At 42.4% G+C, this 24,460-nt stretch overlaps 1 protein-coding gene across 1 annotated transcript; it reads right to left on the reverse strand.

Annotated features, from left to right (window-relative positions):
* Positions 1-6,816: 6,816 nt before the first annotated feature.
* Positions 6,817-11,502, reverse strand: LOC133890994 (ras-related protein RABE1c-like). The gene is made up of 8 exons (XM_062331665.1): positions 11,264-11,502; positions 9,176-9,248; positions 8,986-9,086; positions 7,908-7,973; positions 7,725-7,819; positions 7,577-7,639; positions 7,360-7,455; positions 6,817-7,273 (listed from the first exon to the last, which is right to left on the reverse strand). The coding sequence occupies exons 1-8, from the start codon at positions 11,334-11,336 to the stop codon at positions 7,190-7,192; spliced, it is 651 nt and encodes a 216-aa protein (XP_062187649.1). The 5' UTR covers positions 11,337-11,502; the 3' UTR covers positions 6,817-7,189.
* Between the last annotated feature and the right edge of the window lie 12,958 nt (positions 11,503-24,460).

Consider the following 24,460-nt stretch of genomic DNA (forward strand, 5'->3'; position numbering starts at 1 on the left):
GTACAATGTTTATATGTGCTATTTTATTGCCATGATAATTTGCTACTAACTCAGTTCATGTATTGGATACCTCTTGCAGTTAGATCCGTTGTGAGCCTAGAGTGTCCACAAGATTAAGGAGTTGGACCCTCGATTTCACGAGCCGCTCGCACGAGTAGGACTACTACCTTTCACTCTCATGATGGCCGGATCTCCCATGGGGGGGGGGGGAGGATGGCAGGACACCTCTCCTGTTGATTGAGGAGGTACTGCTCACAGGTCTCATCGACCAGTGGTATCCTGAGACGCACACGTTCCACTTTTCTTTTGGCGAGATAGTTGTAACATTGAGGGATGTGACCATGCTGACCGTGCTGTCAATTAGGGGCACCCCGTTAGTAGTTTCACGACAAATAAGAGAGCAATGGAAGGTTTATGTTCAGGGCAGGTAAATATTGTAGTGCTATTTAAGCTTGATTGGCCCTCTACATATTGTAGGTTTGGGGTGCAATATGATAGGAAGGATGCTGGCTTCTCCATGTCCTGGATTCATGGGTTGCCACAATTCAGTGTGTGCCCATCGGATGCGGATGAGGCTACACTTATACAGTATTATGAGGTATACTTGTACGTCCTACTTGGAGGCATCATATTCTGCAACACGGTAAACGATTATGTCACCCCCCATATTGTATGGTTAGCGAGTCATCTCACGTCACATCCTTATGAGCCGACATTTTACAGTTGGGGATCTTCTATGCTGGTTGCATCCTACAGAAGATTATATGATGTAACCTAGCGATCAAAGAAGAATGGAACTATTACAAGCTACCAACACCTCTTACAGCTATGGAGTTAGAAGTACCTCCCGGTTTGTTGGCCTTGAGTGCTCAAGAGCTACTATCCAGTCCCCATCTCCGATGGCATTGCAGATGACATGAGACCTATGATGGAGTATCGATGGATTCATACCAGGCTAAGATGGAGTCAGCAGCAAGATCATGGTAACTACTCCTGGGTGATTAGTGATCTGGACGTCCTCAGCATCGATCTCGTGGAGTGAGATCCATGAAGTATGACACGAGTGGCTAAAATTGCAGATGGAGGGCTCATCACATCCTCTTGTTGGAGTGATGCAGACTTATGGTTGACCAGATGCTTTTTGCTGTACATGAATAATGTGAAAGTATATTCTCCTAAGCATGTACAAAGGCAATTCGGGTACTGATAGGTGGTGCCAGTACCTCCCCCATGAGACGCCGGATAAGTGCACGAGAAAGTGTGTTATTGTAGGTAGCATTAGTATCTTTTGGCTATCCATGTTAACAAATGATAACTGTTTATGTCCTGTACAGGAGGAGCGCACAGGGGGGCGGAGGCATGCAGGACTGGGTATCCGTGAATGCCAAGCACCTACAGAGCTGGACAGAGTTAGCCGCGGTGGATGTCATCGTTCCTACTGGATAATACGACGACACCACTTACTGGGAGTACCTTTCGTGGTACTGTCTGCGCACACGTGCCACCTTACTCAACGGACGTGTAGAGCTAGCCCCTAGGCCCTTCCTTGAGGATCATTCCCGCCTTCTTCATATTGTGGTACATGATGGGGTACTTATAACGATTTTCATTGGTTGAACCTCGCTATTACTGACATGACCCTCATCTTCTACAGACCGAATAGGCGTATGAGATGCATACGCAGTCGGAGCAAACTTGTGGGGAAGCCAGCAGGTCATCAACGTGGAGGGATCGGAACCCTCTTCGGGACTATATGAGGACGAGAGAGTCTCGCTTCCTATCCGCTATGCGTGGTCTAGGTGGTTGTGCCTCACGATGGAGGGGGTACGACCAACCAGCCATGGACCTGTCCCATGCCTCACATAGTAGGCTCTCGTCCAGTGCCTATGAGGAACCCATTCAGGCACAGTCACGCGCGGCACCTTCGACTTCGGAGTATCATGTATCACGTTCTGGTGCTGAGGGCGAGGAGTGCACGCAGGCGCCTGCACTCGAGCAGTTTACACATGGTACACATGCCCCGTTGTGGACACATCTTCCTTAGACTACGAGGACACCTCCGCCTGCATCATCGACTCATCATGAGGACGTCGTTGACTGCTCGCAGCAAATACCTGACTGGAGTGGCACGCATGCTTTTGACTGTGCTTCTGCAATGCAGGCCGCCAGCTTCACCGATCTCCTCAGCGGACAGTACCTCTAATATCCTGATGCACCTGGGGGGTTCACAGTGGTACCAGCAGGGTCAGTCTTTGACCCACCCGACTCCATTGGAGCATGTTCTAGGGGCATCAACACTTCTGCATGAGGATCCTTCGTCATGGTACATGTAGGGCTGAGTTAGCGGAGTGAGATACACGTTCGGTGGTGGTCTCATAGGGCAGGACGATGATGATGAGGAGCAAGGGCACACAAGGTAGGGGCCAACGCAGGCTGCTGGGATGAGGGCCACACACCCGCCAGACGCTTACACTCCTGAGGATTGCATGTGGCATCATCGTCGTTGAGTAGCCAGTGTAATTTTTTGGTGCACTTGTACTTGTTAATGTAATTAATTTTCATTTATTTAATGTAATTACTTTTCATTTGTTGTTAATGTAATTACTTTTTATTTATGTAATTTTTTGGTGTTGTCTTATTCGCTATATTATAATTTAATTACTTTTAATTTTTTAATGTTTATCAAATAATTATGGCACATAACTTTGTTTTTAAGTTATTTATTAAGCATTGTTATATATTAATTATGATATTTACTACTAGTTTATTGTTTTGTAAATATTCAGGGAGTCGTGCTTTGTTGCAGAGCCATAACGTTGCAGTCAGGGATCAATAAATCTATGGCGGGATCTTCGAGTACAGGCTTTTCATGGACACCTACGACGATCGATATAGCACTTAATGCATCCTTGCAGGTTGTGCGTGAATGGAAGGATGATCCCTTTAAGGAGAACAACCTAATGGAAGTCGTGGCTAAATTGCATACAAGACCCTTCTATTTTGCGTTAACCGCTCCGCTCCAACATATAACCACTGATGACCTTGGGGCCTTGTTGCACGATCGGCGTCAAACATATCTCAGGGTGTGTGAACTGGCCGACCATCCTTCTGTGCTTTATTTCTCTAGGAGGCAAAGAACGATAGTGATATTACCCGACCAGTATGCATCCCACATTCAGGTTCGTCATTTTCTATTTGGTCATCCTACTTATCTTTTTTCCATTGATTCGAATGCTCCTATTTTGCGTTAGGCATTCTCGAAAGACGCATAGTTGATCAACATTGAAATCACAAACTTCTTGTTGATGTATATGCTCTTCGACGGGGGTGTGGTTCCTGGTTCATGTAGAAGATGACAACGGTCAGCGAACCTAAGGGGTGCAGGGACGCCCTCTATTACTCATCCAGAAAATGACGAGGACAATGAATATGATGATTTTATGCCTCCAATACCTCGTCGTTCCAGCAACCATACATGAGAAGATTCAAGGACCATTGTAAGAGGACGTTCACACACCATATCGAGATGGCGTACAACCAACAAGGAAATAGGATGTGGTACTACCGTGATAGCTCAAGATGACGACGACGACGACGATTTCATGCCATAACGACCCCTCCCTCCGTTGCTTCAATCTCCGGAAACATTGATGACCCTGAAAATGATGGTGGATTTGCTGGTACCCATTCTTTCCACTTCCTATCACCACCTCGGAGACGACAACCATCTTACCCTAAAAGCATTGACTAGCACAGCTAGCATTCTTCCGCTAATTTACGTCGCCACTTTCCTCCGCCATCTTGAGATGATGTACGTATTCAACATTTATGCACTATGAACTATGCAAATGCCAGGCATGCCTATTTATTTTGTTTACCTTTCTATTTCATTAGTTCAGTTCGATGGATGTATGGTTAGTGTCTTATATTAACTTAGTATGTTATGAACTATTTGTAAACTTTAGATCTAATCAATATGATGGTAAGTTTATTATTAACGTACTATCCAAGCACAATTCTTTCCAACATATAAAAATAATTACTTAAAAATCTACTTAATTATCGTTTCACCGGACTCGCTCACGTACTCACGAATACACTTCAGTGCATACAAATGACTACTTCATCTCCACCACAAGCTCGTTGTAAGTCAATTATAGTCATTCACAACCACAATTGCAACCACACCCTGCTGCCAGCACAATACCTATATTGTGAGTCCGGCTTTAGACATAAAGTGACCATACGACTCAGCTTTAAACATGAAATGACAACACCTGGCTACCAGCACAGCATCTCTATCATGAATCACACTGTACACATGAAATGAGCACACGACAGTGCTTTAAGCATGAAATGACAACACCTCTGTCGTGAGTCAGGCTTTAGACAAGAAGTGACCACACGACTCAGCTTTAACCACGAAAAGACAACACCAAGCAACAACTTTCACAGGGAATCCTATGCTCCAACCCCCAGCCAAGCCTGTGCACTCAGTTCATGCACCAACCCCCATCCATTATAAATACCCCCCCTCTCATTTATGGATAGACCACTCATTCCTCAACTCTCTCAGCTGTAATATCTTTCTCAGCTCCACCAAGCCCACCCAGGGGGCCGAATCGCTGATGTGCTTCTGTGGTAACCCTTGTAAACTTTGCGAGTCTCAGAATATCTCCTATACATATGACCTATGCTTTTTCATATGTGTTAACTACCAGTACGACAAACCTCGATATGGACCGTATGAGTACCCACCAGTATAGCAATATAGATCACTTATGTGGCACTTTTCATACAATTTCATACTGTCTTACTAATCTCCCCTCTTATTTCATTTGTCTAGTCTCCTCCACCTAACTGTGACTTCATGGAATGGCTAAACATGGAGCAAAATGAGCATCAGAAGCGGTGGGTCGATATGAGTATGAGGTGGAAGAGGGAAGCGTATGAACGTCGGGAGTACAAGCAACAGCAGGAGGAACTATGACTGAAGTGTCAGGAGAAGGAGCGTATGAGGAAGTCAGTGGAGGAGCGCTCCGCGACTGAAGCTCGCGAAGAAGAGAGGAAAAGAAAGCGGGAAAGGGCCCGTTGCGCTAAGATGGAGGGCCCTGATGCCCTGAGGAAGTGCAAATATCCTAGGCGTACTCAGTAGAGAGCGTCTATAATAACCCGATCTATTTTCATTCCCTAAGACATGTTAGGTTTAGCAGCATCATGCTATTATGTTAGTCAATAGGCGTACCGTACATGCCAACATTTGTTTATTATCGTATGTAACCTCCGTACCAGGTTATATGATAATTGTATTTCACAACTACTATTGTTTGATAAATCCGAATTTGTATCATCCTAATGTTACTTCACAAAATTACACCCATCAATTTACATCAAGTGAATAAAGAAATGTGTGGAAAAAAAATCTCTCCGCGCTCCTAATTTAGTTAGCTACCAGTGGGCTGCAAAACTTGCATGCACCCAAAGCACAGACAACATGTGATTCGGCCGACGTGATTTCGACAGCTCAGGTGTCAAATACGGTACTATATGTTGTATTCGATACCTCAGTTGCCGAATACAAAGAGCTTTCGGCACCTGAGGCGCTGAATACGGTGAACAGTGCCGTATTCGGTACCTGAGTTATTGAAATCAGTGGGCCCGAGCTGCTTTTGGATTTTGAGGGACCAAAATCGGGTTTTTGGATTTTGAGTGCCGAATATAGGTGCTATATTTGTAAATACGCCGGTATATTATCTATTTTCGTAAATACAAACCAGCGTATGTTGTTTATTTTTCCATTTTTCCTGATTGTTGCGTGGTTCTAAGCAACAAAAGATTTGATTTTTTTTCTTAAAAAACCCAGTACAACATGCAGACATATGTACACACTCATACTATCACACATACGTACTAACATAATGCCTACTGAAGACTCTATATATGGAGCTTGCTGGAAGATTGATAAGATCATGAGAGTTCCCTCACCATCGATAGGTAGATCACTTATCATATCTTAATAAAACACGTAAGAAACAAACTCTGATAGGTAGGGAGTACAATTAACTCCACTAATCACTGAAGCTAAAGCTTGGGTTAAAAAAAGATTTGATTGGCTATGCAGGAAAACAAACAAAATATTCGAGGTTGTGATTGGATTTGTGTTGGCGTGGACCTGGACCGAATCAGCGTCACAAGGTTTGTATGTTCTTCGGCTGTCGCCAGATCAGCATCACAAGTTTTTTTAGTTTTAGAACAGTGTTAAGGACAAGGCCGAGTCATTTGGAGCACAAGCATCCGTTGGGAACTGGAATTTAGGACGGCCTCTGAAAGTTGGACAAAAAAAAGTACCGTACCATACATGCCAAGTTGCTGACGAGGCAAATGATTCGTTCTATGAAACTATTATGGATTTCTCTGATAGAAAGGCCCACCAGTAGGTGCAATCCATAGAGGTCGTATTTTCAGCGACCTCTGTATGACATATACGTTGGAATTACCACTTGCTAGGAATTTGATCTGAAATATTTTCAGCGAACTATGTATGACATATATGTTGGAATTACGACTTGCTAGGAATTTAGATCTAAAAGACACATGATTTAATATAAAAAAACTCTAATACGTAAGTAAAAAATCTCAAAAGATAAATCTATATTATGATAGCGCAAGATATAAGTACAGAGATTAGCTCATATTTATACACCATGTTCGGAACGTATCCGACTAAAGGTTTTAGTCTATATGTAATTTTGAGACATAATATCTTACAATATTGGAACTTATGGGTCCTGAAGAATGCACGTGAGAGCAACTGGATATAATGCACTATGTACAACCACGATTCCATACAATCAGATACTGCTGTCTCTTGAAGGTTTTGTTTACATGACAGGAGCAAATCCACCAGCTCATCTGTTGAAATGTTTGCTCTGGCAAATCTGGAGCTAAAAACAAGAGTTTCCAAGCATACATTAGCATGAACCACTGGGCTAGAACACGGCAATGCAAATAAGAATACACTGGAACACCTCACTGAAGAATCACAACACCATAATGGTCAGAGTATTGGTCTTTTCGAACTAGAATTTACATCTTGGCATGGCACCGGAGTAAAACACACTGAAGCAGTAATCTAGCAGTCAATGCATCAACTGCATTAAGACGGTGTGCAATTTCACCACAGCATTGATCAGGTGTTACAGCAGGACGACCACCGTGACGAGGCAGCACCAGCCTGATCTGGATCCGGCCTACTGATCTGAATGATTGGGGGCTGAATGGTTCGGCAAAGATTAGAAATAACAACGGATATGGAGATGAAGCAAACGGGAACATGTGTAGGCAAGCCATAATATCTACCTCAGCTGCAGCGGCAACAGTTTCAGTCAACCTTTGCTTTATGTCCCTTGCAATGGTGAAGAATACCTGCTCTACGTTTTGATTTGTTTTTGCACTCTGCATACAATTGGATTGAAGTCTGAAATTGATCGTCTTGGCAAGGTGACAGTTTCAGGATGAAGAAGCGATTGTGACCTTTTGGAGGCATATTACTCAGCTTATGGTAATAAAATCTCACCGTCTCAAAAAATTGCATCCCGTATTCATCTGCGAGCTTCTGACCTTGAGCTGTGGACACCACCTGTTCACATGGAACATGGCATTACTGACATGGACAAGAACAGCCGTAAGTGTCTAACAGTAGGTAATTTTATGAAGATATTTACCCGCTTTGCATCCATATCAACCTTGTTGCCCACCAAGATCTTGTTGACGTTATCAGATGCATGCTGCTCTATGTTGCGGACCCAATTTCTAATGTCTAGAAGTTAATTAAGAAAGACAATCAAGAAAGCTAGTAGTATTTTCATCTTCTCTCAACAAACGGGATGCACATGCACGTTGGATACTGTTGAAGGAGGACTCGTCTGTGACATCATAAACGAGAAGAATGCCCATAGCGCCTCTATAGTAAGCTGCAAAATGGGAAAAAAGAACCATGAAGGAGCAGAAACCTTGCTTACAAATAAACAAAATGAATTGCTACTGTAAACATTTGGGGAATTGTGACACGAGAATATATAAGACTGAGTGCCAAAACAACTTGTTGCTAATTCACCAGCCTATACATGTGGTCATCAATGAAACATTTACAGATAACCGGCATTTAATCGAGAATAGGCATATGCATATGGCCTGCTTAAACTATCAGAAAGCAGGATAGGCAGGTTTGAAATCGAGAAGCAAGAATGCAAAAGGAGCAATTTCACACTTTTTAACACATAGACAAGTAACACATAGAAAAGGGAATGCACCATTTATGCTATATTAGAAATAGTGTGAATACTATTAACATATCATGCTAGATCTACAGCTCAAACTGCATCAATTATTGTTCCTACAACTCTTCACATGAAAGCAGCCAAGGCCAGGACAGTTAGTGGTATGTACAGCCTGAACTTTTGGACTCAGGCAGTTGTCTGTATAGCCTTCATGGTCAAGGCGGGCTTGGGCTCTTTTGGGTTCACGAGACATCAAACAAGTCTCACTAATACGGCACGGGTTAGCCCAGCCCGACCACAAGAGAGTTCTTTTTACCATGCTCATATTCTTTTCTATTCCTCCCTCTTAAAAATTATCAGAAGTGAGTATTTTCATTTTTCAGGAAATAGAAATAAATCTATTATTATCTGAGAATTTTTTCGAAGTTTGGGGTCCTTCTGAAATTCTGGCTATATCTCGGCAGTAGTAGCACGCACATGTATACATGTGTTGTTCACCCATGGCATTGGAGCCCATACCAGCTTGAGGACAAACTGGAACCTGTGGAATGCTATGCATCTACTCAAATGGCAGATTTCTTTAACAAGCTAGGAACTAGAGTTCCAAATATGGTGTTTTATTGAGTTAAGTGAGAGATATTTACTTCATCTTTCACATATAGTCCCACATGAGCATCATAGTAAAAAGGAAAGAAAAAGTAGGTACCAGTTGTAATTGTTCGGAAACGTTCTTGACCAGCAGTATCCCAAATTTGCAGTTTTACACGCTTTCCATCAAGTTCAACTGTCCTAACCTTGAAATCAATGCTTAACAAAAGGAAAAAGAGTCAACTTTAGAATCATGACTTTCACAAGTGAATGTCTAAAAGCGAGAATAATGATGGCTGAGTCCATACCCAATGGTGGTGATAAAACTTGTTGTGAATGTGTCATCGGAGAACCGCAGCAGCAAGCAACTCTTTCCTACTCCTAGAGATAAAAAGGTTGGGCTCATATTAGACTGCATACACTATGTTCTCTGAGAAAGTTGCCTCAACACATAATCTGACCAAAAGGTATTGATTAAGGAAAAAGTTACAGAATACAACACATCGACAAGGATGGGGAACCATGGGTGTGTAAAAGCAACAGCATTGGAGGGGACCTCATGGGATTCTGAATGTCGAAACAAACATTTGATACACAAGATCGATTGCTCCCACTCCTACTGCATGTGACAAATTGAAGCACGCTGAATTATGTGCATGTGTGTGGGCCTGTGGGTGGGTGGGAGGGGGGAGCAATGAAATGTCGCAGACACAAACTCATGGAAATCCTGTTATGCAAATCACCAGGGTCATCCACGAAATGTTCAGTGCAGGATTTGAGCGTTATGATAACATTTTCGAAAAAATAAGCAGCAGTTCCAACAATTTCAGAACAAAGACCATCTATTTAAAAATGTATGAATTTACAGTTGATACATACTACATCAATTGAAGCTAATGATGCAATTGCACGTTGCAAACCGGTGCAAGCTAGCAGCTTGCCAATGATGATAGCACAAGCAGCACGCGCATGACGGGAAGGGACAATAAAGAGAAGATTAAAGTGCCGATATAAAAGTAAGAGGATCACTTAATGTAATAACTCATTTGACTGCCTTGGTAAAAAGTAGAAAAACAAGATAACTGAATGAGGAACAGTTGTATCCCAACTAAATAGATGCTATGTGCAGATGATATGCTGGCCTTTTGTTCTTCCAGTTATCAGAACAAGAAAGAATCTTTATACTGTCCTGATATTTGATCTTGTAAGATATATTGACTATTGAGTGTTTACCCTGACAGTAACGGGGAATTTTCCTAACCTGGTCTTTTTACTATTCTTCTCACTGTGGCTATGAGCACAAATATTTGTGTCAAGCGGTATAAAAGTTGCTGTGCCAAAAGCTAAGTATGGATGCAATCAACTTCAGGATTTGGTATGCACCTGTGCAAGTGTTCAAGGGCCCCATTACCTTCTCGATATATAAGCAATCATCTTATAGTTTACACGGTTGAGATTCACAAGTGTGAAACTGTAATCATGCTAGTAGCTTAGATGCAAACAAAAGGCGGTGAACTTATATTGGATTCTTTTCCCCTCCAAAGCAACACGAAGTAGAAAAAACTTAGATAAAGAACAAACTTGCGCTTCCAGTCAACTGCATGATGGGACACTTCCACCACCTGAACAGGAACAGTGTCTGATCTGGTACAAGTAGGAGTTTAAGACCTAGCCAACAAGCAATGACCTTTGGGTACAACAAAGCAGCAAGTGCTTCTCTAAAGCCCAACAATTCAGACGAACAAATCTCACAACCTCAGTGGAAATGTAAACCTACCCTAACACAGTCAACATTAAGTCCAGTAGAGCATCTCTACGGGATGTCGGGATCCCCATGTTAATTAAGCCATTTTCACTCCTCTCCAATTTTATGCCACCCCAATTTCTAGCCTACCTAAAACAAATTACCTTGAGAAAAAAATTTCCCATCCTATCAGGACAAATTCTTAGCAAATTACAACTTCAAGGAAGGCGTAAACTTTGTACGACAAGAATAATCATGCATGATCGCAACAGAAGCATTAATTCAGGAACTCTTTTCACAAACTAATCTGCGATTTGCCTCCAAAAAAAGAAAAGAAAAAGAGCAAATCTGTCCAGAGGACAAATCCTGCTCTTGCTCACAAAGGACTGCCTGCGCCTCGCTCACAGATTATGTTGCTTGAATCCTTGGCAGCAGTGGTTCCGAGCTACCAGTCCTAAGTCCTTGGAGATGCAAAAGCACTAACGGAAATTAACCGGAAAGAGTACAAGCAACGGCCTGCGCTCTACATCAGTAGGAGGTCGCGGGGAACCGAGCTAATCAAGCAGGCAAGCATCCGACGAGAATCGAAGCCGCGCGGCGAAGAACTGGGTCGGGGGGAGGAGAGGAACGATTTGAGGTAAGGAGCACGCACCGCTGTCCCCGATTAGAAGCATCTTAATTAGATGGTCGTAGTCGCCCCTCGACCTGGAAGGGCCCGCCGCCATGGCCTTCGCCGCCGACCTCACCACCTCGCTTCTTCTCGCTTTCGCGGGGATCTCTCGGGGTCGGACGGAAGAAGCAAGCAACGCAGCAGCAGGAAGCGAGGAGAGGAGGCGTCCAGGTCCAGCTAACTGTACGCGGGAGGGAAAAAAACACAAGGACGAGAACGTAGAGTTGGTCCTGTGCTGTATCAGGACGGTATTTTTGTACTCTTCCCGCCGCGGGCACGTGGAAATTTTAGACTTTTGGCACTTTTTAAAAACCTTCTCTCCGTATGATCTATGAAAAAACAAGGTTTTTATCTTTTTTACGGTGCTATGATTGCTGATGTAGTTGTTAAATAGCATATTATTATTATTATAATAATTGATGTTGCGGTAACTACCATATATCACCATAGAATTCTAACGTAGAAAATTGTATGTATCGGTTACTACGATACCTATTATCACGATACCGTGTTATTTAACCATAGCGCTAAATATCATGACGCCGTTAAAAAATATTCATTTTCAAATATTGTTTTGCATGAGTCTGTTGGTAGAATATGTTTTTAAAAAAATATCAAAATATAAAAATTCTATCGGCCAGGGGCGTACAGATACAATAGAAAGAGCCGTGGCAGTTGCCAGTTGGTTGCCTTGCCTACCTACCATTTCGAACTACTCATGTTCTACTATAAGTTAATCGCGTATCAATTGCAAGTTAGTTTGTTCACAAGTTGATAAGATAATAGTGCTGCTACACTCCTTCTAGCTGATGTGTCGGCTTGTGAAGTAAACATGAATTTGAAATGCTTCAGATTCGTCGGTTAAGCAACAGATCAGTTGCTCCTTCCCCAAATTCAAACACTCGCTCAGTTGCTTGTTCCTTCTGCGATCCATCCCAATCAACCAGACAGATATAGAAACACGCGGCATCCATCATATTACAGGGAAACTAACAGCAAATGCTCGCAATATTCATTTTAATCCTCAATAAAAAATATATACAACTGCCACGCCACGCTTTTGAGCAATTTCTCCCTATCTCACATCACATGCAAAGTCAACAAGGAAATAGTTTGTTTGAAAAAGCCAACTCACGATAATCACAATTTATTCTGAACCATAATCACCGAGAACATGAACCATGCTGCGTTACTCGTTCTGCGAATGTCATCCTTGTTGGGAACGCATGAACAATCTGATTTCCGTCTTGTTAAAACCTTTCGTAAGTAGCATACCATGTTCCTTATCACATCGACAAGAGAATTTTTTGGTGACTATGATCTGAACTCACAAGGAGCATATGTGCATGTAGAACCCAATCAATAACCTACACCAGCATTGACAGATGAGCATGCCACAATGACTCAGCACAAAAACCATGGAAAGCAAAGCTCAAAAGGTGCAGAATACATATCCCCATGCCAGTGCAATGCCCATAACTAAAGCAGCAATCAGAGCATAAAAAAGATGTGAGCTATGTTTGCCAGCTAACCCATGATTATTCTCACAAAAGCAGCAAGAAACATTCTTTGGCCAGTTCACTTGTTCGTCCTTTCCATCCCTTATATAAATCCCTTTATTTCAATCTTTCTTACATATGCCCTTTTGCAGTGGTGGACCCAAGATTTAGATTGGGTATGCAAGATTGCGAAGGAGCGAACTAGCGAAGGGTAATTGAGCTAATGAGTGACTAGATGCGTTCGTGCATGGGCCGTAGGCCGATGGGAGCATGCGGAAGTAAGGATAGGCCGACAATGGATACCTGATAGAAAACTAATGTTGTGAGTTTTAGATCCAATTAGCTATGTACTATACGTATATCTAATATATACTATATATAATCGATTTTTTTCAAAAAATTGGATATGCAATTGCATACCCATGCACTAACGTAGGTCCGCCACTGCCCTTTTGGACTCTGGAGAGCAGTTTCATAGAAATACAGTCACTGTCTTTGCATGTACAACAGTACAAGCATTATACTTCACATATATTCCGGGGTCACAAAGGAAACGAAAGAGTTCATGAGAATGTGCTGGGATCATACCTTTTTGCAAGTATTACTTAGCAAGGAAGTTCGCATGGAAATCAATAGATCGGCCATAATATTCTATCTCAATGAGAAAGTCAGCAAGCAGAATAACTGTATAAATGCAATCTTCCTACATGAATTTTTCCATTTGATGAAACTATGACGGCGGATACATATCAAGCATACAGTCCACGACCTCTTACCGAAAAAAAGGAAGTATACAGTCCACAACACATTTATCAATCACAAACCTTGTTGCTGAAGTAGAAGGTTCCTGTGAAATGTGCTGTGCCATGTAGGGGTTGAAGTTCTGAAGGAGCAACCGTGCAAAAAAAAAAAAAGAGAGCTTAACGTTTTCCAATATGTTGCATCAAGAGAGTTTACCAAGGACATAATTTGTACACAACAGAAAACAAAGGTCAGGTGCTAAAAACACTGATGAAGTCAGGCCATAGCCAAGTTGTTTCACAAAAGAAAAATATTGTGGCAAACGAAATTTACCCTTGATGTACTAATATTGTGGCAATGAGAGCACAAGAGTATACATTTGTATTTTTCTATTATTTGTTCAAATAGTAACTCCTAAACACAGTTTTTTTTATTTGTTCAGTGGTGCCCTCGTAACTCATATCATTACTTAAAAAAAGCTATTTTAGAGACGGTTGATAACTCGTTTTTACAGGCGTTTATCGTATCCACCGTAATCAAATGCCTGTTGATATAGACGATTTTCACAGGCGTAAAAGAGCCACATGTGAAAATCTATTACCACAGACGGTTCATTTAAGAAACTGCCTGTAAAAATAGATTTACACAGGTGGGTCTTTAAGCGGGCCGTCTGTAGAAACCGATCTCCACAGCCGCCTGTAGAAATCAATTTTCACAGACGGATTCTTAAGCGGAATAATTGGTCCCCGAATCAACTTTTTGTATTAATTTTTTTTTACCGACCATGCACCCCCCACGGTCGTAAGTCACAAGTCACGCGATTTTTCACGCGAAATACACGCGCGTGCGATTCTTAGCACTCGAACCCGGAACCCTCAGCTCGCGCGAACCTTACTTACCATCCCACCAGAGAATTGCTAGTGATACTAACACCATATGCAATCTTTTTGATATCTTCTATCTGAAACTTTAAACCATTATTTGAGCATCTAAATGACTTCAAATGAAAAACTTTTCAACTAGAAAGTTGTATATCTCGTCGAGGGCTACAATTTTCATATAGATTTTGTACTCATCCGACTTAGTATGAAAAAGATATGAATTTTTTTAAGATACGCTGGCACTCATTTCTACAGGCTGTGAAACCGCCTGTGATAATCACCATATTTTTAGAGGCGGTTCATGTAAGGAACCGTCTGTGAAGATATATTTTCACAGGCAGTCCATAACTACAACGTACCTCCGCTAACTACACATACAGTTTTTCAAATGAGCCGTCTGTGAAAATGCACTCTAGGTGTCTCGAAAAATAGTTTTTTATAGTGTATGCACATGCTCCACCAAACAAAACCAAAACATATGCATTAAGTTTTATTTTGATGATCTTGCCGTAAAAAAACATAATGAGTCAAAAGACCACAGATTGGGTATTAAGTTCGAAACACAAAAAATAAAATATGCCTATCGAAGCATGGGTGGTTAGGTGTAGCGAAAATGGCTTTATTAGACTATAATTATGATTTTAGTGATTAATGACAACATAGTAATTGGGATTAACATGTTTGTCAAGAATATATGTTAGTAGGTCTCATGGATGCAATATATTAAGAAATCCCTGGAGAATTGATCTCACCGAAAAGTCCGGTGTTCAGGAGTTTGTACTCACCAAAGTATTTGTGCATAGAGGCTGATAGTCTCACTGAATAGTCCGATGCTCTGTGTGTTGAACTCATCGGAGTATTTCTGAGAAAGGGGGAGAAGGCTGAGAATCTCATTGGATAGTCCGATGATCTGCATAGGGTAATACCTGAGCATTTCTTGCAGAGAAGAATGCAAGTGCAGAAGACTGAAGATCAACCCACCGGAAGATCTGGTGTTTGGTTTGTAGCACCGGAGCGTTTCTTGAAGATGCGACTGCAAGTGCTAAGAAATGAATATCAATTCACCGTATAGTCCAGTGATCACAAAGATAGTTGCACTAGAGTATTTTTTAAGGAAAAGAATAGAAGGTTTAACTCATCGGATGATCCTGTGTGAATAAAAATGAACACCGGATTAATGCATCAGAGCATTTTACACAAAAAGGCTGCAAAGGCTCGGATGGCTAAAGATAACTCATCGAAAGGTCCAGTGATTGATTTGAAGGCACACAGGAGTGTCCGGTGTTCACAGAGACTTTGAGTGGAAGTCTAACTGCTAGTTTCTGAGGTTGTACTCACCGAATGATACGGTGTTAGTACTATTATTCTCACTGGATCATTCAATGTTAACAATTTTTTTAGCCTTTGGGAAAACAGCTAGTTGACGGGTTTAAGGCTATAAATACCCCTCCACTCAGTTATTTGAATGTGTGGCATGCTGCTGAAGTCTAGAGAAAGCTCATATATACTTGAGAAGACATATAAGCCACCAAAATGTTTAAAGTGATTATCCAAGGAAATTAGGCACAAGATTAGAGTGTGTTTAGTGCTTATAGGCCTATAGTGAATTGTAGGTAGGTGCTGCAGATTAAAGAAGGGATCAAGAAGTGATCCTAATTTGTACCGAGTGGTACGTTAGCGTCTTAGGGTCTTGGTGACTCCCCGGCATCTTAGGCCTTAGTGGCTCAAGCTTGTTGACCCTCCGACTTGGTGTGGAGCAGAGACAAGAAATATGTACGGGGACACAGAGATACTTGCCTTGGTGGCTCAAGCTCGAAAATAATCATGGTGGTAAGTGACCGGAAGAGAGGCTGGTGGTGAGACCTTGCATTGGTGGCTTGGTAGTTCATCGTGCTTGAGACCTTGTCATGGTGACTTAGTAGCTCAAGAGTCATGACCGGAATAGACTTGGCGACCGTGAGCATATCCTTTGTGGAGCTCCAACATAGACTAGATGTGGCATTCATGCCATCAATACCACGGGAGAAAAACCCCTTGTGCCGAGTTTATCTCTCTACCTTATTTATATTTCTGCATTTACATATTTGCAATTTACCTTGCTAGAGTAGGTTGTAATTTTCTCGAGCAGTAGAGTAGACAAACTAGATAAATCTAGAGTATATTTAGATAAAAATTGAGATAGATTTATCTTGTGAAGTTTTTGGAGTCATTACTTTCTAAGTATTCTAGTTCACTCCCCTCTTAGGACGTCACCATTCCTCACAATTGGTATCAGAGCCTCGTGCTCTTGATAGGTTTAACATCCTAAAGTTGTGACGTCCAAGGTTGGAAAGGATACCATAGTGCTCTACTTTTTGATGGCACAAATTTTCAACGTTGGAAAATTATAATGTCTTGTTGTTTACAAACCAAGGGTCTAGATATTTAGAGAGTCATTGGGGAAGGGATGTGACCTCGCATCACTAATAAAGAGAGGAAATTAGATGCATTGGTAATAAATTCATTTGTATGCCCGGCTCGTTTATCTAACTCTTCGTCTGCCCCCTTTTCTCCATTCACTCCTAATCCAACGCCCACGTGCGATATCCACATTTCTCTTGATCCCTATATATCCCCCTCGTCCTCATCCCTTCCCCATGCGCCAGCTCTCCTCTCCTCCCTCCCTCCCTCCCTCCGACCTCAGCTCCTCTCCTTCGACACCCACGCCGAGAGGCAACCTCGACGCCTCTCGCGATGCTAGATCTCGAGCCAAGACCAGATTTTGACGCAAGATCCACATTGTGAGGACCCGTCCAAACAGTATTCAAATTAATCATCAGGCGGATCATTATTCATAATCCAACCTCGACGATTAACCTGAATACCATTCCGGCAGTCCCGGCACGTGTTTTGTGCCCAAGAATCAAAACACATGCCTCCAACATAGTGCATCACAACATAGCTTAATAAAGAGCAAGTAATAAATATTTATATTATAAATATTAAGCATGCAACAAGTTATCACAATTTACAGCAAAAGAGAGCTAGGAGGAGACTAAAACCTGCTCGACTCCTAACCAGCAAAAGAACTAAGCAGCGGAAGACTAAAAGCTATACAACAAAAGGATATGGAGCCACATGCCCTTAGGCTCCATACCAAGAGCACCGAGTTCGGAGTAGAGTGTGCTACTTCTGCCCGTCACCTTGATCGGCAGGCACAAAGTAGCCAAACATCGCCTCTTCCTCAACGATATAAGTACCTGAAAGCGCACGTATGAGTTCGAAGGTACTCGCAAGACTTAAACCATATAGAGCACATATACATAGCTCAACTCCAGGATTATGCATTGATCATTAGCAAGGATGAACCACAGGTTAAGTAAAATATAAGCACTAAGCATCCTAGACATATGTGTGAGCGACTGAAACTTAACCAAAACATATGAAAACTACCCTGCAACTAACAACTGAACAAGTGTATCTGTAAACAACATGTATATCAACAAAGTGCCACATCATCATCTCCCACATACCAAACCACAAACCATACTCGAAACTCTACGACCAGGTGCAAATGAAACAATAGCATGCTCATGACCGAGAGCGCGGCAATTCGAACTGTTTATACACCCTGCAGGGGATACTCCTGGACCCACATGACTCGGGGACCATACGGCTTGTGCCACCAGCTAAAGTGCACACAAGGGGGTACCCGTGTCAACCTTTCCCAACCAGCCCCAACTGTGTGCGACATGCAACGCTCGGCGTGACGGTACCAGAACTACTCCCGGAGCAAACTAGTACCGCTTACAAGCCTTGCCCGCTTACACCGTCGTTGTTCAGGCCCCACAAAGACACAGCTACGAAGGTATTCGGCTCGCCTTACCATTAGATCGGCATGTGGTGAGTAAGGTAAGTGCTAAAGTCAACTACCACGACGATCGACCTTAAATGATGCAAGCGGTCTACGATGTCCGATCTTTCTCTACCGGCCTACCCAGGGGAACTCCACATCTGGGCAGGACAAAACACCATCCTAGCACCGCCCACATCTCGTCTCATACTCACCACTCATACAACCATCCCAACCTCAACAAGTGTGCGTAACCATAGGAAGGTCCTATGCTCGCGAACAATGGGATGAGCCGTCGTTCGACTTCTACCGAATGACCTAAGCATGGCTAAGCATATAAGTCGAACTCGTGTCTAAACATTGACAACACCTCATGGCTACAAGGAATGTAAATACACAAGTATTCAAAGTAGAAGAATGCAATCGGCATAGGTTCTACCCATTGGTACCCGATACTGACTCACTAAGCATGCATACATACATAAGCATACTTTATCAATTTTAGACTTATCCAATTACACAAGAAGGATCAATATGCTTAGTTACTTGCCTTGTTGTTCAGGTGGATCTCCTTCGCTCTCCTGGAAAACTGGCTCGACGTTCTCTAAAAAGAATAATACGTGCAATGCCATGACTATGGATGAAATACAACAATGCATGCCATATGATGCGTAAAACATGTTAAAAGTGCAAACATGCGAATTAGAACAAAATTGGGACTCAAACCAATTTGAAAAGTTACTGAAAGTGCGGAACCTCCGGACATATGCGGACTATCCGTAAAATTATACGGAACATCTGGACATTTGTGCAACTCAGGTAAACTCCGGACTATCCAGAGAATTCTTCGGATACTCCGGACATGTGCGGACCCTCCGGACTTTGTCCGGACACTCCGGACATTGATAGGAAATGTGTTTTCGCCGATTCGTTGATCGATTCAATTTGAACACTAGACATACTTTACCTAAACATGGTCATACACTATATAAGGGGTTTAGATCCAATTAATTACGCAATGTTAAATATCGAAACCATTTCAATGACTCATTAAACCATAGCGCGTATTTCATTAACTAACGGAATTCAAACACTCATCTCATGTCTCATAGTATTTTTAATATGTAGAGCATGTTAATACAAGGCTAACAAAAGTGGTTTCATAATTTTAGGACATGGCAATAACTAACCGTGACCTAAACAAGCCAAAACATATTTAATTAACTCACTAATTCTCAAAAATATTTTCTGAAGTTCCAACATTTTTAACACGTAGTTCACACTCATACAAAGCTAATGCAACTGGTCTCACGTCGTTTGGAGTTTGGATGAATAAATTATGAATTTTATAAGCCTCAACGCGCCTGATGAATAGTAAATGCGGACCCTCCGCACTTTTCTGCGGAACCTCCGTACTTTTGCGGACTATCCGCACTTTTCTGCGGAGGTTCTGGACTGCAGAACCTCTGGACAATTTTCCGGAGGTTTTAGACTTTCCAGAACTGCTCCCATTTGAGGGGAAACTTTGCCAAATCAATTTGCGATCTTTTCCACTCCAAAGGGGGATATGTTTGGGAGAGTTTAGAGAGTCTAGAACTCAATTAACCACCTAGTAACTCAATTCCTAAATCAAATCTCATTTAAATCCTTATTTTGGTCCAAAACCTCAAAAACTCATGAACTTTGCTAAAACTCGAAATCGATCAACCAAATCACAAATTCTTGTCATGGGGAGCCTAAGAGACTTACTCAAGATACTTGTGGAGTTGGGTGACGTCGGGAAGTGGAGGAAATGCTCGGGAAATGAAGAATTCCGGTGTTCTTCTCGTTTTAACCCTAAACACCAAAACGAGCCAAGAACGACTCAAATCCTCCGAGAATTCGAAAATGAATTGGATGGATGAGTATCTTATGAGCTCTAGAATGCAATGGTAGCACATGCTTACCTCCAATCCTTCTTTAGAGCTCGCATTTTGGAAGAAAAGAGAGAGGGAGTGAGAGGGAGAGTGAGGGGGAGCTCCCTTGCTTCCTTGGTCGGTGGGGAGCACGGGAGTGGAGAGAGAGAGGGGCAGGTGGGGCTGCCCAAGAGAGAGGGAGAGTGGTTGGAGAGTGGGTGAGGTGTGGGGCCCACGGGTTAGAGAAATGAGTCCATTTTCGCCGCGAATTCAATCCTTTTCTGTCCCGAATTTCTATCTCTCATCCAAATGATTTCAAATGAATTGCATTAATATTCCGAATTATAATTACACAAAATTAAACATAATACTTAAAAAGTGTAATTATGCTTAATTGTGTGATTAAGAATTTGGGACGTGACACACACTCATCACCACTGTCATCCCCGACTGCGCTGCCAATGACGAGGGATTCGCCTCCCCCGGATGCCCACTGGTTGCACGCTCGCTACCGTAGTTGATCTCCTCCAAGCCCCCTTCTCCTCCGTGCCCATCGTCGTCATCGCCACTGGTGCCTCCATCCATCATCATGACACTACGCTTCGCCACCGCCTTCATGCCCCGTAGCAGCAGGAGGGGCGACGTGGTCGGGGCAGGGGTGGTTGCACGGTACCTCGCCTGGATCGAGGCAATGTTGGTGCTGACCAAGAGCGTCACTATCACCGCCATCTTCACTGTCGCTGACCTCTCCACCTAGGTGGCTAGATCCGTAGGCGACGGTGTTCTATGAACTCGTGATTGTTAGATCTGTCCACCGCCTTCGTGCCCCTCAGCAGCAAGAGGGGCGGCGCAGTCGAGACAGGGATAGTCGTGTGGTACCTCAGCTCGATAAAGGCAAGGCCAGTGCTGACCAAGAGCATCACAGTCGCCGCCATCTTCACCGTCGCCGACCTCTCCACCCAGGTGGCCAGATTCGCAGATGACAACATTCTATGACCTCGTGGTGGTTAGATCCGGTGGCGACATTGTGGCCACCACTGGAGATGAGTTGCTGGATCTGGTGGAGGTCACCATCACCTCTTGATTCACATGAACAACACCATGGCCGAGGCCCTTAGGCCCTGACCTTAGTGAGCATCCTAAATTTTCCCCATTAGTTTTGATGAATTGGCCCAAGATTCTTGTTTGCATTTCACGTCCATGAGGCGTTTCAGGATGGGGTGATCGTTGATGCATGTTTTGGTTTGTGGATTAGGTGGAAGGGATCGACGAGATCGATAAGACTCTGTGCCTCTCGACATTAGGGAGGTCAACAATGAAGTCAGCGGTGAAGGTGGTCGAGGAGTAGCAGCAGCACAGGAACTATCCCGCGGAGGAGCCAGATGATGACAACCTAGAATACCATGGTGCCAGAGGCAGAGAACCACAGGAAGAGGTGTCCATGTCTAAGAGAATGACAAGGAGGTCCTATCGTGGATGGATGATCGACGAGCACAAGTTCAAGTAAGGGCCTTCTGCATGCTTCAGCAAGGTCGTCAACGCCATGGTATCTACATGCATCGGTGCATACCCACCCAACTGACGATTTTATGGAACATGACATTAGACATTTCTCTATATTATGTGTAAACGATATTGTTTCAGGAATTTTGTGTTCCTAAAATTTATTGTTCTCTCAATATTTTTCTCTTGTTTCCTCATTCGCAAAATTCTCAAGCAGTATTTCTTGTAGATCATGCTGGAGGTGTCATTGCTGCTGAAGGTGGGTGGGTAAGGTGTGCGTACTTATCTACAAAAGTCTATTGCAAGCCATGAATTCTTTAAGTTCATCAATGTTAGCTTCTCCTCATCTGTTTCATGAATTGTAGCTTGCATGCTTATTAGCTCTCCACAGTTCCCGTCAGGTTTCATGGTCTCTTCTTGAAGTTAAGACTTTAGACTAGGAGGCTAGCTAATCAACTAAAATTAGTAAATGCATATTGTTTTCTATTACATGTACTGACCAATTTTTATATATGCCTCAGGTGTTAATATAACAGCAATTACAAAGCCATATGGTTGCAGTTATGATGTACCTCATCTTGCTTCTTGTCTTTTCTTTGCATGATTCATCAGTTAAATCATATCTACATTGCTCTCTTGTTAAAATGAGTGAACTATTGTAACTCAGAAAATTGAGTTGTGGAGGTTAAAGTGGCATGGCATGCCTAAGAGAAGGAACTGAGACTAATGGTTGCACACGCTCAAGATGCAGCAAGCACAAAATATTAACTCGAGAAGCCAATGTTTCATCTATAAGATTGATCGAGACAATGGACCTTCAGTGAGGCATTAGCACCTCTTACTCAAACATGGGGGTCACTACAAACCTAAGAGATGATGAAGTTGAAGAGTTTCTTCATTCAAGTTCTGTTTTGAACTTATGGTCAGGCTAGATGGTCAGGCAGTTCATGTCTCAATTTCTTTTTCCTGGTAAGATTTGATGGGTTCCACATATTGCTAACGAGTAAAGTTTGATGTGTATGGTCATGAGCTAGAGAACTGCTAACACTTCCATCTTTCCTCCGAATGCTTTCTATCATGTAAGTTTCAGCAATGGGCTCATCATTTAGTTTCATGTAAATTTCAGCCGGATTATATGCATCCTGATTATCAAATAATTGTATTGTACCTAATTATTGTACTGTCCCTTATATTGTTGATTACCTTCCTTGAAAACAAAATAATTCCAGTATATTTTGTTCATTTATGATTCCCTTCTGAGATTTTGAAGGATGCTATGCGAGTAGAAAACTCAGCACTCCACTTGGTGTGGTGACAACGATGGCATTAGAGAGATAAGGCTTGTGGGTGGGTAGTGTGGTGCTCGGTGAGGCTGTGAAGGGGTGGCCCATGGCCGATTGGGCATGTTGTGGGTGTGTGATGAGACGAGGTTGAGGTGGGTGCGTTAGGCTCGAGCCCGAGAGGAACATGGGAAGGGTTGAGGCATTGAACGCCTCTACGCTAGGCTAGAGCCCGAGGGGAACTTAGTGAGGGACAGACCTCATGCCTGCCGAAGGGCTTGAGGCATTGAGCTCAGGGAGGGCTTGATGACAGAGGTGCTTGCTTTAGCGAACGCTGGACAGTGTGAGACTAAAAATCCTAAGGAGTGTTTGGACATTATAGCGTAAGCAAGTCCCTTAATTTTTTTTAATATTCCTACCATATTGGGTTTATGCTATTTAACTTACCTGCTCTTATAAGAGCAACGAGAGGATAGACATGAGTATAGGTCTTTTGCAATTATGCCTCATCATTTTCATTTGTACATTTTCATTACCCTGTCAATTTTAATTGAAAGGATGTGAATAACAGGAATAGTGAAATGAGTAGTCTATCGATATGTGCATCAGCATCTCTGAATTAGTTGATTCGCTTAGTGTTTAAAGAATATTCTAGAATCTGTCGCAAAGCATGGGCACTCAGCTATAAGCAATAATTTATTCCTGAATGGTATTCCAATGCCTAACAATTTTGAAAAACTACTTTAAAGCTACCTTCTGGATAAATTCAGGGACTTGACATGACTCAAATTTCCTATCTCCCAATGAGTTTCGGCTCCCATTGCAGCACACATGTGTCAGCTACTGTGGGTCCTTCATTTTTTTCTTTGTTGCTTTAAGATATCTAATTAAGATTTTTCACACACGCTACAATTACATGTGTCATTTCCTCATCTATGTGCATGTCGGCATGTGGACATGTTAATTTTCCTATGCATATTTTTTGGCTAAACCAATCTACTTGTTTGTTGTGCGTTGTTTTTATGAGGGTTGTTTGTTCGCTGCAGGTATGAATTCCAAAACAGTATGATTCAATTGGATGGTTAGTAGATGCATTGCTCGGCTACGCTCAGGGGGCGAAAGACAAGCGTGTGATTGCCTCGATTGATGTAAGCAATAGCTTTTGTATATGCTTGATGCTATCTTGTGCAATTTTTTGTTTCCGTTGCAATGCATGGGTACTCAACTAGTCATCTTTAAATGTTGATGCATTTAATCGTGTTTGTTCTATCACCAATGCACATGATATTTAGACTAGTCTTATTGAAATACATGGAGGTACAAAGGATGTATGCAATAAAAAATATCATGTGCTTGTTACTAAGCTCCATGGCATCAAACAACTACCCCATGAAAATGCTAATGATATGTACTCATATTTGAATATTCTTGTCAATGAGATAAATGGGTAGGTTTGACACCAATTGACTATGATCAAGTGGTAAGAATAATATTTCAAGCTCTTCTTTCAAAGTATAAGTTGATAGTCTTCATCATCTACGACAATAA

The sequence above is a fragment of the Phragmites australis genome, chromosome 14 (assembly GCF_958298935.1).
Source record: "Phragmites australis chromosome 14, lpPhrAust1.1, whole genome shotgun sequence".
Classification (NCBI taxonomy): domain Eukaryota; kingdom Viridiplantae; phylum Streptophyta; class Magnoliopsida; order Poales; family Poaceae; genus Phragmites; species Phragmites australis.

Excerpts from the sequence above, each read along its gene's own strand:
- LOC133890994 (XM_062331665.1), bottom strand. The coding sequence starts at position 11,336 with ATGGCGGCGGGCCCTTCCAGGTCGAGGGGCGACTACGACCATCTAATT. Across the intron at positions 7,820-7,907 it reads AGACGAGTCCTCCTTCAACA|ACATTAGAAATTGGGTCCGC; the intron begins GTATCCAACGTG and ends ATTAACTTCTAG. Across the intron at positions 7,456-7,576 it reads GGATGCAATTTTTTGAGACG|AGTGCAAAAACAAATCAAAA; the intron begins GTGAGATTTTAT and ends AATTGTATGCAG.